The 15,498-nt window shown below is 41.3% G+C and overlaps 1 protein-coding gene across 1 annotated transcript in view; it reads right to left on the bottom strand.

The window, feature by feature from the left end:
* Window positions 1-4,140: 4,140 nt before the first annotated feature.
* Window positions 4,141-15,498, bottom strand: part of LOC145514432 (uncharacterized) — a 43,928-nt gene continuing 32,570 nt past the window's right edge. Inside the window, exon 3 of the mRNA XM_081512210.1 lies at window positions 4,141-7,690. Within this exon, the coding sequence (XP_081368336.1) occupies window positions 5,958-7,690 (1,733 nt within the window). The 3' untranslated portion in view covers window positions 4,141-5,957. The remainder of the gene's footprint in view (window positions 7,691-15,498) is intronic.

Here is a 15,498-nt window from a genome sequence, read left to right as displayed (position 1 = left end):
ACACTTGTGACTCAGTCCCTCAACTAAACACCATCAGTGCATCATCAAACTTGTGGTGATGTCAGCACTTCTTCTTTGAAAGCCTGTCTGCACTCACCTCATCACACAGGATCCATGAGAACTGTGTGAGTGTGTGTGGCCCACACACCGCAATGTGGGGCGTCTGTATCACATGCCTGGCCCCAAATCTCCCTGGAGACTTTGTGAGTTCTGTACCCGCACCTGCTGTGCGGGGTCAGCACGTCCCACTGTATTTCTCCAACAAGGTCTCACTTCTGTCATACCTCCTTCGTTCTATGCTATGTGAGTTTGTAGCTCGAGGCTGCATCAAAGGGTGTGAGCATTCAAACTGCCACACTGTGTCTCAGGCTGTGCTGATATATACTGATATTTAGAATCCTTTCTTGTGTTAGTTACTGGAGTTATGAAAAAGCTTCATTTTACAAATGCATTCCAAGAAGTTACGTATTGAAAAACATGATACCTGAGATTATAAAACTTAAGAACAACTAGGTAAATCATGACACACAAACACAAAAAGTGATCATGTGTATAAATATGATAAATGGTATAAGATACAGGAAGAGTCCACCAGTCATTCCATTTATATATATATATATATTTGAAAATAGTCATTACTGGGACTTCCCTGGTGGTCTAGTGGTTAAGACTTTGCCTTCCAATGCAAGGAGTGCGAGTTCAACCTCTGGTGGGGGAACTAAGATCCCATATGCCTTATGACCCCAAAACCAAAATGCAAAACAGAAGTAAAATTGCAACAAATTCAATAAAGACTTTAAAAATCGTCCACATTAAAAAAAAAAAAAAAGAAAATAGTCATTACTAACGTAGACTATACTCTTGCATCAATAATGATAATGTTGAAGAAACTGGTTTGAAGGATGTACACAAGTTATGTCCAATGTACATCTAAAATATGTAAAATTTAAATGAACTCTACATCCAGTAAGCAATTTTTAAAACAATTTAGCAAAATCTATCACTAATCATTCTAGTATGATTTATTAGCTACATTCCTACAATATTTTCTGGATACTGGCCCTGTAAGGGGGAAAATGCATACATGGTGGGCTACTGGCAATTCTCAACTCCATTTCAATGACATTATGTTCACAATTTGAATTGGCAAGGATGGGAATATTAACACGAAAGAAACTGGCAGACACTACAAAACAGGACTTGATTTACTGTGCAATTAAATGGCCTTAAGACTAAGGTAACAAATGTAAAACGATACCCAGCTGTGGATGTGACTGGTGACAGAAGCAAAGTCCGATGCTGTAAAGAGCAATATTGCATAGGAACCTGGAATGTTAGGTCCATGAATCAAGGCAAATTGGAAGTGGTCAAACAGGAGATGGCAAGAGTGAACGTCAACAGTCTAGGAATCAGTGAACTAAGATGGACTGGAATGGGTGAATTTAACTCAGATGACCATTATATCTACTACTGTGGGCAAGAATCCCTTAGAAGAAATGGAGTAGCCATCATGATCAACAAAAGAGTCCTAAAGGCACTACTTGGATGCAATCTCAAAAACGACAGAATGATCTCTGTTCGTTTCCAAGGCAAACCATTCAATATCACAGTAATCCAAGTCTATGCCCCGTCCAGTAACGCCAAAGAAGCTGAAGTTGAACGGTTCTATGAAGACCTACAAGACCTTCTAGAACTAACATCCAAAAAAGATGTCCTTTTCATTATAGGGGACTGGAATGCAAAAGTAGGAAGTCAAGAAACACCGGGCGTAACAGGCAAATTTGGCCTTGAGTACAGAATGAAGCAGGGCAAAGGCTAATAGAGTTTTGCCATGAGAACGCACTGGTCATAGCAAACACCCTCTTCCAACAACACAAGAGAAGACTCTACACATGGACATCACCAGATGGTCAACACCGAAATCAGATTGATTATATTCACTGTAGCCAAAGATGGAGAAGCTCTATACAGTCAGCAAAAACAAGACCAGGAGCAGACTGTGGCTCAGATCATGAACTGCTTATTGCCAAATTCAGACTTAAATTGAAGAAAGTAGGGAAAACCACTAGACCATTCAGGTATGACCTAGATCAAATCCCTTATGAGCATACAGTAGAAGTGACAAATAGATTTAAGGGACTAGATCTGATAGACAGAGTGCCTGATGAACTATGGACAGAGGTTCGTGACATTGTACAGGAGACAGGGATCAAGACCATCCCCATGGAAAAGAAATGCAAGAAAGCAAAATGGCTGTCTGAGGAGGCCTTACAAATAGCTGAGAAAAGAAGAGAAGCGAAAAGCAAAGGAGAAAAGGAAAGATATTCCCATCTGAATGCAGAGTTCCAAAGAATAGCAAGGAGAGAGAAGAAAGCCTTCCTCAGCAATCAATGCAAAGAAATAGAGGAAAACAACAGATTGGGAAAGACTAGAGATCTCTTCAAGAAAATTAGAGATACCAAAGGAACATTTCATGCAAAGATAGTCTCGATAAAGGACAGAAATGGTATGGACCTAACAGAAGCAGAAGATATTAAGAAGAGGTGGCAAGAATACACAGAAGAACTGTACAAAAAAGATCTTCACGACTCAGATAATCACGATGGTGTGATCACGCACCTAGAGCAACACATTCTGGAATGTGAAGTCAAGTGGGCCTTAGAAAGCATAACTACCAACAAAGCTAGTGGAGGTGATGGAATTCCAGGTGAGCTATTTCAAATCCTGAAAGATGGTGCTGTGAAAGTGCTGCACTCGATATGACAGCAAATTTGAAAAACTCAACAGTGGCCACAGACCTGGAAAAGGTCAGTTTTCGTTCCAATCCCAAAGAAAGGCAATGCCAAAGAAAGCTCAAACTACCGCACAATTGCACTCATCTCACATGCTAGTAAAGTAATTCTCAAAATTCTCCAAGCCAGGCTTCAGCAATACGTGAACTGTGAACTTCCAGATGTTCAAGCTGGTTTTAGAAAAGGCAGAGGAACCAGAGATCAAATTGCCAACATCCGCTGGATCATCGAAAAAGCAAGAGAGTTCCAGAAAAACATATATTTCTGCTTTATTGACTATACCAAAGCCTTTGACTGTGTGGGTCACAATAAACTGTGGAAAATTCTGAAAGAGATGGGAATACCAGACCATCTGACCTGTCTCTTGAGAAATCTGTATGCAGGTCAGGAAGCAACAGTTAGAACTGGACATGGAACAACAGACTGGTTCAAATAGCAAAAGGAATACGTCAAGGCTGTATATTGTCACCCTGCTTATTTAACTTATATGCAGAGTACATCATGAGAAACGCTGGGCTGGAAGAAACACAAGCTGGAATCAAGATTGCCAGGAGAAATATCAATAACCTCAGATATACAGATGACACCACCCTTATGGCAGAAATTGAAGAAGAACTAAAGAGCCTCTTGATGAAAGTGAAAGAGGAGAGTGAAAAAGTTGGCTTAAAGCTCAACGTTCAGAAAACTAAGATCATGGCATCTGGTCCCATCACTTCATGGGAAACAGATGGGGAAACAGTAGAAACAGTGTCAGAGTTTATTTTTTGGGGCTCCAAAATCACTGCTGATGGTGATTGCAGCCATGAAATTAAAAGACGCTTACTCCTTGGAAGCAAGGTTATGACCAACCTAGATAGCATATTTAAAAGCAGAGACATTACTTTGCCAACAAAAGTCCATCTAGTCAAGGCTATGGTTTTTCCAGTGGTTATGTATGGATGTGAGAGCTGGACAGTGAAGAAAGCTGAGCACCTCAGAATTGATGCTTTTGAACTGTGGTGTTGGAGAAGACTCTTGAGAGTCCCTTGGACTGCAAGGAGATCCAACCAGTCCATCCTAAAGGAGATCAATCCTGGGTGTTCATTGAAAGGACTGATGTTGAAGCTGAAACTCCAATACTTTAGCCACCTCATTCGAAGAGTTGACTCATTGGAAGAGACCCTAATGCTGGGTAGGATTGGGGGCAGGAGGAGACGGGGATGACAGAGGATGAGATGGTTGGATGGCATCACTGACTCGATGGACATGGGTTTGGGTAGACTCCGGGAGCTGGTGATGGACAGAGAGGCCTGACGTGCTGCAATTCATGGGGTCGCAAAGAGTCAAAGACACGACTGAGAGACTGAACTGAACAAATGTAAACAAAGCAGATTTATTGAAAATATGTGTAATGCATATGGCCATTACATTACTCATAGGATAAACTTTCAGAACATATACTTTCAGTATTATGAATTACGATTCCATGCAGAAAAAAAATCACTCCCACTACTGGTGAATGAGGGAAATCTAACAGATGTCTTTGACGTTTCTTTGCTTTCCTTCTTGTTAAAAAAAAAAAGAGAAAACACAAATCTCAGAAAACAAAAGTAGGCCAAAATATGAATAGAAATTTTCCCAAACAGAACACACAGGTGAAAAACAGACACATGAAAAACAAAACTTAACATTAAGAACCCAGTGAAAGGGAACTCCCCAGCAGTCTAGTGGCTAGGATTCCACATGTCCATATCATGGGGCACGTTTTAGATTCCCGGACAGGGGAACTAAGATCCCACAGCCACATGGCACAGAGAAGGGGAAAAAAAAATCCTGAGAAAAAAGGCAATTAAAATCATAATGATTTTTTTACACAGAGGTTTTAGTCTTCATGGGAGAGGTCAGTCTGCATTCAGGGCTAGTTTTTAAGTTAGGCTGATCAGGGAGGGAGGGCACATTCACACTAATAAACAACCGTTATTCTTCTGAGCTACATTTTTCTGGAGGGGTCGGAGGAACAGTGAAAAGATGGGTAAAGGGATAAAGGAAGAAGAATGTTGGAGACCACGCCATGTGAGGGACATACTGGACGTTCTCAGGCCTTAAGCGTCTTTCCCACTGCCCAGAACAATGAGTGGTCAACCGTGTAACAGGGCAACAAGGACATCTTGAGGTGGCTATATAAAGAAGGTAGACAGGACCCTGGAAACCAGTCACTGCTTATGGTGGTGGAGCCAGTTCCAAACCTAAGGCAATACCAGTGAGCCAGTCCAGAGTCCCTGGCTTAATGCTGCTGTCCCTGAGAACCTTCCAAGTGGGAGGCTGTTAGTGAAAGATGTGCATGGGTGGAAATGAAGCTGGGGTCCCTGGGGTTAATCCAGGCTTCAGGTCTGTGTAGCTCATGGTCAGGACACAGGAAATGGAGTCCCTGCTCTAAGAGGCAGAAGAGAAGCACTTGCCGTGTAGAGTAACCACTCTCATGAAAGGTCTGGCAGTAGTGAGCTCCTGTGTAAGTCCCTTTAAACCTCTGAACTAGACACCCCTTCTCTCACAAATGGCAATAGCAATAATTGAACCAAAGCATTGGTTTAGTTGGGTAGATGATGTGGTCATTCACATGAAAAGGCATCAATGCTGGATGGCAGAGAAAAGATAATCCTGTCCAATCAGCATGAGGCTGGGGCATAAAGCTGGGCTCCTAGGGTGGGGGTCACAATGGACAAGGTGTTCTTTCAGTCTTCAAACCTGGTGTGTTGGGGTCAGGAAGAGGGGGGAGCAGAAGAGAAGTGACCAGACTCCCTAAATCCTAAACCTGGCAACCTGGCATTGAATCCCAGATGCCTATTCATTCCAAGGAGATCACAGACAGATGATACAGTCTCTGTGCCTCAGTTTACTCTTCAGAAAGAGTCCATCTGCTGCACAGGTTCTTCACGCACTGTTACCACCTCAAACTTCTTCAACATCACTGTCAGCAATATTTGCAGTATTGCAAATATTTATGAATATTGCAATATTCATAAAGCCCTTTCTCTAGTGTGAACTCGGTTGTTTAATCAAGTGGCACCAACAGGTGAAAGATTTTAACACATTTCTTGCACTCAAAAGGCTTTTATCCAACGTGGATTTTCCAATGGATGAGGAGGAACTATCTTTTCTTAAAAGTTTTTCTGACATTCACTGCACTCATAGGCCTTTTCCAATGTGAACTCTGTGATGATCACAGAGGTATGTTTGAGTAGTAAAAGATCGCCCACATTGACTGCTCTCATAAGGCCTTTCTTCTGTGTGAACTCTCTGATGATGAAGAAGGCTCGACCTATTAGTAAAATACTTCCCACATTCACTGCACTTATAAGGTCTTTCTCCAGTGTGAACTCTTTGATGATCACGAAGGGTCGATCTAGCAGTAAAATTTTTCCCACATTCCCTGCACTCATAAGGTCTTTCTCCATTGTGAACTCTCTGATGATACCGGAAGCCACTCAAAGCAACAAAAGATTTTCCACATTCACTGCACTCGTAAGGCCTTTCTCCAGTGTGAACTCGCTGATGACGAAGAAAGCTTGAGCTATGAGTAAAACATTTCCCACATTTGCTGCACTTAAAAGGCCTTTCTCCAATGTGAACTCTCCAATGACTACGAAGGTTTGACCTACCTGTAAAAGATTTCCCACATTTATTGCACTCATAAGGCTTTTCTCCAGTGTGAACATTCATATGGGCTCTGAGATGTTCCTTTCGGCTAAAGAACTTTTCACATTCACTACACTTAAAAGGTCTTTCTCCACTGTGAATTCTCTGATGATTAGAAAGAGTTGACCAAGCAGTGAAAGATTTCCCACATTCATTGCACTCATAAGGCCGTTCTCCAGTGTGAACTCTCAGATGATAATTGAAACTAGAGATAGTAGTAAGAGCTTTCCCACATTTGTTGCACTCATAAGGTTTTTCTCCAGTGTGAATTCTCTCATGTTCAAGGAAAATGGATTTGCGGGCAAAAAATTTTCCACACTGTTTGCATTGGTAAGGTTTTTCTCTAGTGTGAACTCTCTGATGGTCAATTAAGTTCCCCTTTCGTCTGAAGGATTTATTACATTCCTTGCACTCATAAGGCTTTTCTCCAGTGTGGATTCTCCTATGGGAAATCAGGTATTTCCTTCGGCTAAAGGATTTCCCACATTCACTGCAGTCATAAAGCGTTCCTCCACAATTAAAGCACTGATGTGAAAGGAATTGGGATTTGTGGCTAAAAAATTCTTCACATCGGCTGCATTTGTAAGACTTTTCTCCAGTGTGAATTTGCACATGCTGAATGAGGTTACTTCTTTGGGTGCCGGCTTTCTCACATTTGTTTACCTCACAAAATGCCTCACTAACGAGGACTCTCTCATCCTCGACAAGAATGTCTGTGTGGCTGAAAACGATCTTCCCTTCTCCCAAGCTGTGATGACTTTCTCCACTGTGAAAAACCACCTCACACTCCTTACTGTTGTTCAGTTTCTTCCCAGTAGTAGTGGCCTGTGGCTGAACTTCCATGATGGCCATGAAGTCATTCCCAATATCCATGTAGGTAGACAAATTCCCTGCTGGGTGAACTGTGCAGGTCTTGAAAAATGAGGGTCTCTCAGTATTACATAGGAAAGGATTCTCTCTAACGTGCTGCTTCTGGTGCTGTTGAATGTTTGCAGTAAAACAGAATTGCTTCCCACAGGCCGCACATGTGTATGTTTTCTGCTCCCCATTTGTTCCTTGTTCTTCAGCCAAGTGCAAAATCTCTCTCAAGACTGGGATACACATTGCACAGAGTTGCGTCTTCTCAGGAGACAAACCTGTCCTGAGAGTGCGAAACTGTGACACCCCTGCAGATTTGATTTCTTCAGATGGTGTCTCTTTATCCTGGACTCCACACCAAGAACCTGAAAACAAACAAGTGATGGTGAAGTTCCGGTTGACTTTACTGGAGGGAATGATATCACGACAGTTGTATATTTGCCACATGAAAGAAGCAGTGGGGACAAATGGGGAGCAGAAAGCATACACAGGTCCATGGAATCATGTTCAGGATATGAAGCTGGGATCAAACTGAGGAAGCAGGTGCTCTCTCCATGTCCAGGACACAAGGATTGGACGTGACCCAAGGCGAAAGGCATGTTCTACAAATCCCTCCTCTCTCAATGGATTTACCAGGACTATATCCTCTGGTGACCTGTGACACTGTAATCTGTACGCCCATGCCACTGAGAATCTGGCTGCAACACGTAGCTGGAGTTCAACAAACAGTAAAGCATACAGGCATGCTTGAGGACATAAACACTTTTGCCAGCAAGTAATGCAGGGAAGACAACGTGAAGACCACACGAGGCTTACAGAGGTGGTGGGGGATGAACCCCAGGCTGGAGTCAGACTAAGAATGTAAAGTAGCAGAAATGACAAGTTGGCAGAATGTCAAGAATAGAGAAAGACAGGAGAAGTCATTTGTAGCCACTGGCAATGGCACCACAACACTAGTCAAAGTATAGAAGTCATATGTTCCTGGTATGACGAACAAAGACCTGATAACAAGTCCTTCCCCACTTGACACTCATCTTGGCCAGAGAATCTGCAAGCTCTTTTGCAGAAACCAGAGTCATGTCTATCCCATAAGGCCCAAGGACTCTCCAATCCCAGTTACAGGAGTCAAAATGATGCAAGTCCTAACAGAGTTAGGACAAAAGAACAGTGACAGTGGCTCATAGGAACTCGGTACACAAAATATGACATCAAACGCTACAAATAAAACATTTAAATAATCTTTAAATACTATAAAAACTGTCCTGAAACTAACACAACATTGTAAATCAACCAAACTATAATATAAAATAAGAAGTTAAAATGAATAAATGATCTCTGTTGGAGCCAGAGGAAAGGATGCACGGTGGATGGAGTACAAACATTTTAAGACTTCATCTCCCCACATAAACATAACTGCTCTGGCAGAATCTAACTGATAAAACTCTTTTGCAACTATTGAGCCTACTGAAGTTCTGCAGTGTCCCATAAAACAGAGTTTGAAGAGACAAAGCTTCAAAACTACAATCAAATACTACAGATATACTGGAGTGATCATATCGGTAATTTTAAACAATTACGATTAATAAGCTAATTAATGTCTACTAATGGATAGGGCAGACAGCATTGAAACTAGAAGCACAATGTAAGCAGAGAGATTGGAATTTTAACAAAGGATCAAAATGAAATATACAAGGGGTTCCTTTTCACCACATCTTTACCAGCATTATTTCTTGTGTTTTTTATAACAGACATTATATAACGTGTGATGTAGTATCTGTCAGCTTGACTTGCATTTTCCCTACCATGTGTAATATTAAGCATCTTTTTTATGTACAAGGTTCCCATTAGCATGTCTCCTCTGGAAAAATATCTTTTCATATCTAACAGATAACAGCTGGTGTGAACTGGTCCACAGCAGTGAAAAAATGGAGTCCTATCCACTATGCAACCATGGAACCTCACTTCAGTTAGGATATTTTTTAATCACGTAGGAATTCCCTGGTGGCCCAGTGGTTACAATCCCACATTTTTCACTGCCAGAAGCCCAGGTTCGATCCCTGGTAGGGGAACTAAGATCCCACAAGACACAAATATATATTTATTCAAACTACCCATGAAGTCATATAGGATTATATGGAAATGGTCTTAAATCAGTTGTTAATACATAACACAAATTTAGAACCACTAAATAAAAAAATGGAGAGAAGCAAATATAGCTGGTAAGCTAACAAAGGAGAGAAACTAAAATCATACAAAATGCTCAATTAACACCAAAAAAGAAGGAGTGGTAGACTAACACAGGAATGCAGAACAAGGGCAATTTTAGAAAATGGTAACAAACACGTTAAGTATTTATCAAACTATACCAATATACTAAACATTGATAGTCTCAGTGTACCAATTAAAACAGAGATTATCAGGGTGGATTCAGAAACAGGACTCAAAATGTCTAAGAAAGCCCCTTTAGGACTCCCCTGGTGGTCCAGTGGTAAAGAATCAGCGTTGCAATTCAGGGAACACTGGTTCAATCCATGGTCAGGAACCTAAAATCCCACATACCATTGAGCAACTAAGCCTGCATTCTGCAACTATTGACTCTGCACACTCCAGAGCCTGTGCACCACAAAGAAGAACAAACACAGCCAAAATAAATCTTTAAGTAAATGAAATTTAAAACAACAAAATGCACTTTAAATAAAACCTGAATATACATTAAAGTAAAATGATAGACATTAACAGAATTCAAAACAATAAAAAGTGCTATTAACTATATTAATATCTAACCAGAGGCTTCCTTGTTGGCTCAATGGTAAAGAATCCATCTGCCAACGCAGGAGACACAGGTTCAATCCCTAGTTTGGGAAGATCCCACGTGCCACAGTGCAACTAAGTCCGTGTGCCATAACTACACAGCCTGTGTTCTAGAGCTTAGGAGCCACAACTACTGAAGCCTGAATGCTTGAGAGCCTGTACTCTGAACAAGAAGAGCCACCACAATGAGAAGTCTGTGCATCACAACTAAAGAGTACCCTCTCCTGCTGCAACTAGAGAAAAGCCTGCACAGAAATGAAGACCCAGCACAGCCAACTGGATATACGGACTTCTACAGATTACTAGTCTACTCCATCTAACAGCAGAATAATCTTAAGCTGACATGGACAATTTACAAGACAGAGCACACCATGGGCCAAAAAAACACACCTTAACAAATCTGAAACAACAGAAATCAGACAATGTCTATTCTAAGAGTATGGTGGAATTACACTAGAACCAGTTACAGAAAGAGAGCTGGCAAATCGCACAACAATGAGAAGAAATGAAACAACCCAAAGAAAACATGGGTCAAAGAAGAAATCTCAAGGTAAATTTTTAAGTATCTTGAAATAAACACAGCACTTCTCAAAATAATGTGCATGTGGTGAAAGCAGTGGTTATAGGGCAATTTATAGCACTGAATGCTTATATTAGAAAGAATTAAGATCTAAAAGCAATCACCTTAGGAAACTAGAAAAAGAGAAAATAAAATCCAAAGGAAGAAGAAATAATTTTTAAAAATCAAGATAAAAATCAACAAAGCCAAAGTTGGTTCCTTAAAATGATCAATAAAATAAAAAAGATTCTAGTCAGATTAATCACAAAAACAAGACAGGGCATAAGTTATTAGCATCAAAAATAAAAGAGGACTTCCCCAGTGTTATAGCGGTAAAGACTGTACTTCCACTGCAGGGGACAGTTTGATCCCTGGTTTGGAAACAAAGATTTCACATGCCTCGAAGCACAGCCAAAACAAAAGAAGAAAGAATTAAAGAAAGAAAGAGGAAAAACCACTACAGAGACAATGCACATTAAACGCATAATCAAATATATGGGCATTTCCAAGACCATAAATGTGATAATCTAAATGAAATGGATTAATTTTTTCAAATATACAGTCTACCACAACCCACACAACAATTCACAATCTAAATATATATACATCTGTTAAAGTAACTGAATCAATAAGGAGTAATCTTCCAAAACAGAATGTAATTGGCCCAGATTGGTTAACTGGTGAAATATGACAAACATTTCAGGAAGATACACAATTCTCTACAACTCCTTTCAGAAGACAGAAACAGAGGGACTACTTCCTATCTAATTCTGTGAGGCCAACAGTACTCTAATACCAAACCAAAAACGTAAAGAAAAAGTATACACTGATATCTCTGATGAACATAAATGTAAAAACACAAAGCGTCAGTAAATTGATTCAAAAACTATATAAACATAATTATACAGCATGACCAAGTGGGATTCATGAAAGGCACCTAAGGCTTATTTCACATCATATTACAAAATTATAGTAATCAAAAGAGCATGCTAATAGCATAAAGAGATATAGCCACTCCAGTGAAATAGAATGGAGACTTTAGATTGTAAATATCAACCCTCATATATATGATCCAATAATTACTGACAAGAAGACCATTACCATTCAATAAAGAGAGGCTTTTTACCAAATAATGTTAGGCAAAAATGTAAGAGCTAAAATTACAAAATTCTTAGGGGAAAAAAAAGGGAAAACTTTCAAAATGTTGGATTCAGCCATAAATTCTTGCCTATGACAATAAAGGCAAAATCAACAAAAGAAAAAATAGACAAACTGGATTTGAAAAAAAAGAACAATTACCACTTTATACCTTAAATTACATCATATAATGTGTCAACTGAACCTCAAGAAAGTTGGAGGAAAAAAAGAAAAAACTGGAAAACTTTTGTACATCAATAGACATTATAAAACTGCAGAAAAAATAGGAAGAAAAAATTTCAAAGCCAAGACATGGAAATAACCTAAATATCCATTGACAGATGAATGCATAAAGACAATAGGGTACATGTATACGATAGAACATTATTGAGTCATAAAAAAATAATTACATAATGCCATTTCCTGCAACATGCATGGACTTAAGACATCATCATCCTAAGTGAAGCAAGTCACAAATAGAAAGAAAAATACCATATATCATTTATATATGGAATCTAAAACATCACATAAATGAATACATCTAAGAAACAGACTCTGGAGAAGGCAATGGCACCCCACTCCAGTACTCTTGCCTGGAAAATCCCATGGATGGAGGAGCCTGGTAGGCTGCAGTCCATGGGGTCGCTACAAGTTGGACACGACTGAGCGACTTCACTTTCACTTTTCACTTTCATGCATTGGAGAAGGAAATGGCAACCCACTCCAGTGTTCTTGCCTGGAGAATCCCATGGATGGGGGAACCTGGTGGGCTGCCGTCTGTGGGGTCGCACAGAGTTGGACACGACTGAGGTGACTTAGCAGCAGCAAGAAACAGACTCACAGACACAGAGAACAGACTTACAATTTCCAAGTGGGAGGCAGCTGAGCGAGGGAAGGATTGGGAGTGCAAACTAGTATATATGGGATGAATAAAGCACAAGGTCCTACTCTATAGCACAGATAATTCTGGACAGGAGGAAGGGCTTAAGATCATTTGTCTTTAATGCTACTGACCACTGAAGTGTCTGCACATGGCCTCACTCCTTAAAGCCAACCCAAGCTGACATCCGCTGGGGGTAACTGGAAGCAAATAAACATTGTCCTATTGATCTTGAAATCCACCCTGAATATTCACTGGAAGGACTGATGCTGAAGCTGAAGCTCCAATACTTCGGCCACCTGATGCAAAAAGTCAATTCACTGGAAAAGATTCCTGGTCCTGGGAAAGATTGAAAGCAGGAGAAGGGGATGACAGAGGATGAGATGGTTGGATGGCATCACTGACTCGATGGACATGAGTTTGAGCAAGCTCCAGGAGATGGTGAAGGACAGGAAAGCCTGGCATGCTGTAGTCCACGGGGTCAAAAACTTTGACACCACTTAGAGACTGAACAACTGCTCTTGAAATGCATACAGCCTGAAGTGTTAGCTATTTTGGGGAATTCCCTGGTGGTTCAGTGGTTAGGATTTACTATGTTCGCTGCTGCCATGCGGCTGGGTTCAATCGATATTCCAGGAAATAAGATGCAGCAAGCCCCTTGTCCCAGTCAAAAAAAAAGAAGAAAAAAAAAAGTCTGAATTCATTTTACAAGCTTTGCTCAAGGACAATAAAAATGTCAGAAAGGGCCCTCTGAGACCAAGCAAGGGAACCTGTTATACGTTTTTGCTCTCTGCTGCTGCAGCTCAAGTCCCAACAAAGCCTTGCCTAAAAAAAAAAAAAAAAAAAAAAAGATAGCACCCTGACTGGGAATCTGGAAAGGAGATACTGGGCACGCCTAATGCAGGTGGACAAGAGGGACAGCACAGCTTTTGTACATCCAGAAAAGGCTCTCTTGCCTGCAGAATCTGTGCCCAACTCACTGAGAAACACGGATGTATAACCCGGGCACAGAACGGCTGTTCTCTTGCTCTCTGAACATCGCCTGCCCAGCCAGTCGGATCCAACTATACCCTACTCACAGGGCTGATTTTTCATCTTTGTCATAAGGCCTAATCAGTCAATGACTACCTTCTTGCCCTGGCCTCAGCTAGTGATTGTTCTAATCTTTAGATCATAATTTCTTCACCTTTCTGAAGTGTTGTCACTGTATCCCATGTCCACCCCATCCAACTGGAGACTCAAAGAGCACCATGTACACATCCTGACACCCTGTCTCCCTCCCCGCAACAGCCCTAGTCATACCACAGCCCCATGCTAATGGACACAACTTTCTTTTCAGTGGGAACAAACACTCATAATTTTAATGTGAATGATCCCATTTATCTATGCCAACTTCCCTGGGCTCAGAATCTATAATTATTCTTTGAATTTGTGGAGGGACGGGTCTGCATCTCAGCTGAATAGCTTCCACAAGGGCACACGGCTGCCAGGCCTTTGACGAGTGCTTACACTACACCAAACAGAGGCACTGGCTTCTCTTCTGCACTTCCCAGCATGCACACCATCAACTATGTCACAACCATGAACTACCTACTCTGCTGTCTACATCTTCACTGGGCCTCCAGCTCCACCTTCCCCGGTTCATATCTCCTTGCAAATGCATTCCCTCTTGTGATGCTGTGCAAAGTGACAGCAGCACCACACCAGCAGGCCACACATGGTCTTACTGGCCTCCACCACATGCCGTATGCAGTGACTTGTTTCCAAGGTTCTGCCCATCTTTTTCATGAACCCACTTCAGGATATACCTTGCCCAAACTGTCCGGGTCACTATCCTGAGCACGGTGAGGGACCCTGAAGGACGAGGAATGTCAAAAGTGGACCTCTCCCTCTCTCCAAAGCTGTTCCTCCTAATCCCCTCACCCATCGCCCCACTGTTCCTTCCACCCACCAGAAAAATATAAATCACCAAATGATTGCTATTAGCAAGATAATCAGCAAGAACTTGCCCACATCTTCTGGGGACCGAACCTTGACAAACTTTAGTCCAAATGCTAAGGGCTCAAGGAATGACGACACCTCTCATTAAGCTTCAAAACCCCAACCCGAAGTCCTCTGCTAAACAAAGCTGCTCACAGATGTGAATCTCCAGTTGTAACACAATTATGACTCAGTCCCTGATCTGGACACCATCAGTGCATCATACTTGAAGTGATGTGGGAGATTGTCTTTCTAATCCCGTCTGCACTCACCTGATCATATGGGATCTCTGAGAACTGACTGTGTCTGGTCCACACACCAAAATTTTGGGCACCTGTATCACATGCCTGCCCACCCTCCCACCCCCCCGAAATTCACTGCTTGTGAATTCTGTAGCCACACCTGCTGTGCTGGGGTCAGCACGTCCCACTGTATTGCCCCAACAAGGTCTCACTTCTGTGACACATCCTCTGGGCTATGGTACCTGAGTTAGTAGATCCAGGCTGCATCGAAGGATGTGGGCATCCAACCTTCTGTCACACTGCCCCCAGGGTGTGCGGATAAACACCGATATTTAGAATTCATTCTTGGGTAATAAACTGCTGGCATTACGAAAAGGTTTCTTTTATTTTTGAAAAGCATTCTAAGAAGTTATGTATTGAAAAATGTGAAACCTGCAATTACAAAACTTAAAAATGACTAGGGAAATCATGATACACAAACAAAAAATGTGTATAATTATGATGAATGCTATAATATACAGGAAGGGTCCAACACAGTCGTTTCATTTATATATATATTTGAAA

The sequence above is a fragment of the Giraffa tippelskirchi genome, chromosome 7 (assembly GCF_054371585.1).
Source record: "Giraffa tippelskirchi isolate mGirTip1 chromosome 7, T2T-mGirTip1v1.2.pri, whole genome shotgun sequence".
Lineage (NCBI taxonomy): Eukaryota > Metazoa > Chordata > Mammalia > Artiodactyla > Giraffidae > Giraffa > Giraffa tippelskirchi.
Note: the sequence above shows the minus strand (reverse complement) of the source record. Positions and strands in the feature narration are given on the sequence as shown.